This window comes from Lynx rufus, unplaced genomic scaffold (genome assembly GCF_022079265.1).
Source record: "Lynx rufus isolate CCGP_SWC_20201006 ecotype Redwood Valley unplaced genomic scaffold, mLynRuf1.p SCAF_6, whole genome shotgun sequence".
NCBI classification, from domain to species: Eukaryota; Metazoa; Chordata; class Mammalia; order Carnivora; family Felidae; genus Lynx; species Lynx rufus.
Window position 1 is genome coordinate 143,986,082 of NW_025814878.1, and position 1,460 is coordinate 143,987,541.

The 1,460-nt window shown below is 46.0% G+C and overlaps 1 protein-coding gene across 1 annotated transcript; it reads right to left on the bottom strand.

Moving 5' to 3' along the window:
• Positions 1 to 254: 254 nt before the first annotated feature.
• On the bottom strand, positions 255 to 1,193 carry LOC124528441 (putative olfactory receptor 2B8). Its single transcript, XM_047102064.1, has one exon. The coding sequence runs from the start codon at positions 1,191 to 1,193 to the stop codon at positions 255 to 257; it is 939 nt and encodes a 312-aa protein (XP_046958020.1).
• Positions 1,194 to 1,460: the final 267 nt, after the last annotated feature.

Here is a 1,460-nt window from a genome sequence, read left to right on the forward strand (position 1 = left end):
CCAAAGGTAGTGAAACAAGAAAATCCTGAGAAACATTTTGAATATTAATAGGATGCAGATGGTCTAGGAACACTAAATCAGCATCTCTGGAGACTGCAATGTGTCCATGAACTTAGAGTTTGAACACTCACGTGCATAAAAGAGTGAATTAAGGAAGTCCCCATGAGAGTTGTCAGGGGAAATGTTGAGGACACAGAAATCTGAAAGACCATGGCATTAAAGTCTTTCATGACAGGGTCTTCCCCCCCCCCCAGTCATCTAGAGTCATAGTCCTGACAGAACACCTTCTTCATTGCTCCTGTCACATCCTTGTTCCGCAGGGTATACACGAAGGGGTTGGCCATGGGCGTGACGATGGTGTAGAAGAGAGAAATGAACTTGCCCTGATCCTGGGAGTAGTTGCTGCTGGGCTGGACGTAAATGTAGATGGCTGTGCCATAGAACAGGGAGACAACTGTGAGGTGGGACCCACATGTCCCAAAAGCTTTCCTCTGCCCTGAAGCTGACTTTATTCTTAACACTGCCCTGACTATCTGACCATAGGAGAACGTGATTAATGCCACAGGTATGAGGAGAATGATCACACTGACAAAGAAGATCTCATTCTCATTCTCAGTGGTGTCAACACAGGCAATCTTGAGCAGTGGGGTGACCTCACAAAAGAAGTGGTCTATTTTATTTCTCCCACAAAGTGGTACAAGGAAGATGAGCGCCGACTGCAATGAGGAGTTGGCAAAACCAATGAACCACGATGCAGAAGCCATCAGGGCACAGAGACGGGGGTGCATGATCACTGTGTAGTGCAAGGGCCTGCATATGGCTGCGTAGCGGTCAAATGCCATCACCCCCAACAGAATGCATTCTGTGCATCCCAAACCTAGAGAGACGAAGAGCTGAGCTACACAGCCAGCGAAGGAGATAGACTTGTCTGGTCCCCTGAGATGAACCAGCAGCTGAGGAACAGTGCTGGTCGTGTAACACAGGTCCAGAAAGCTTAGGTTGGACAGGAAAAAGTACATGGGAGTCTGCAGGTGTGGGTCCAGGCGGGACAACGCAATGATGCTTGTGTTTCCCAGCAGGGTGAGCAGATAGAAGATCAGAAGAACCACAAAGAGGACTCGCTCCAGCTGAGGCCGGTCAGAGAAACCCAGCAGGATAAAGCCAGTGAAAGAACTTCCATTTTTTGGGTCCATTCTTTCTTACCACATGTTTCCTGTCAAGATCAAGCGTTTAGTAATTTTTAAGAGAAATCTTCAAAAAAATCAAAAGTTGGCAGGGGGTGTGTTTATCATGTTTAAGACCAGTCATGGCATTTTATAAGTAACTATTTGAATAAATGGTGTACTCATTACATTGATCAATTAGTTCCACTTTTGTTCCACATTACCATAAAAAGTCAATCATTAATGAGGAGAGGAGCCAAGATGGCGGAACAGCATGGAAGTATTTTGTGTGTCTCA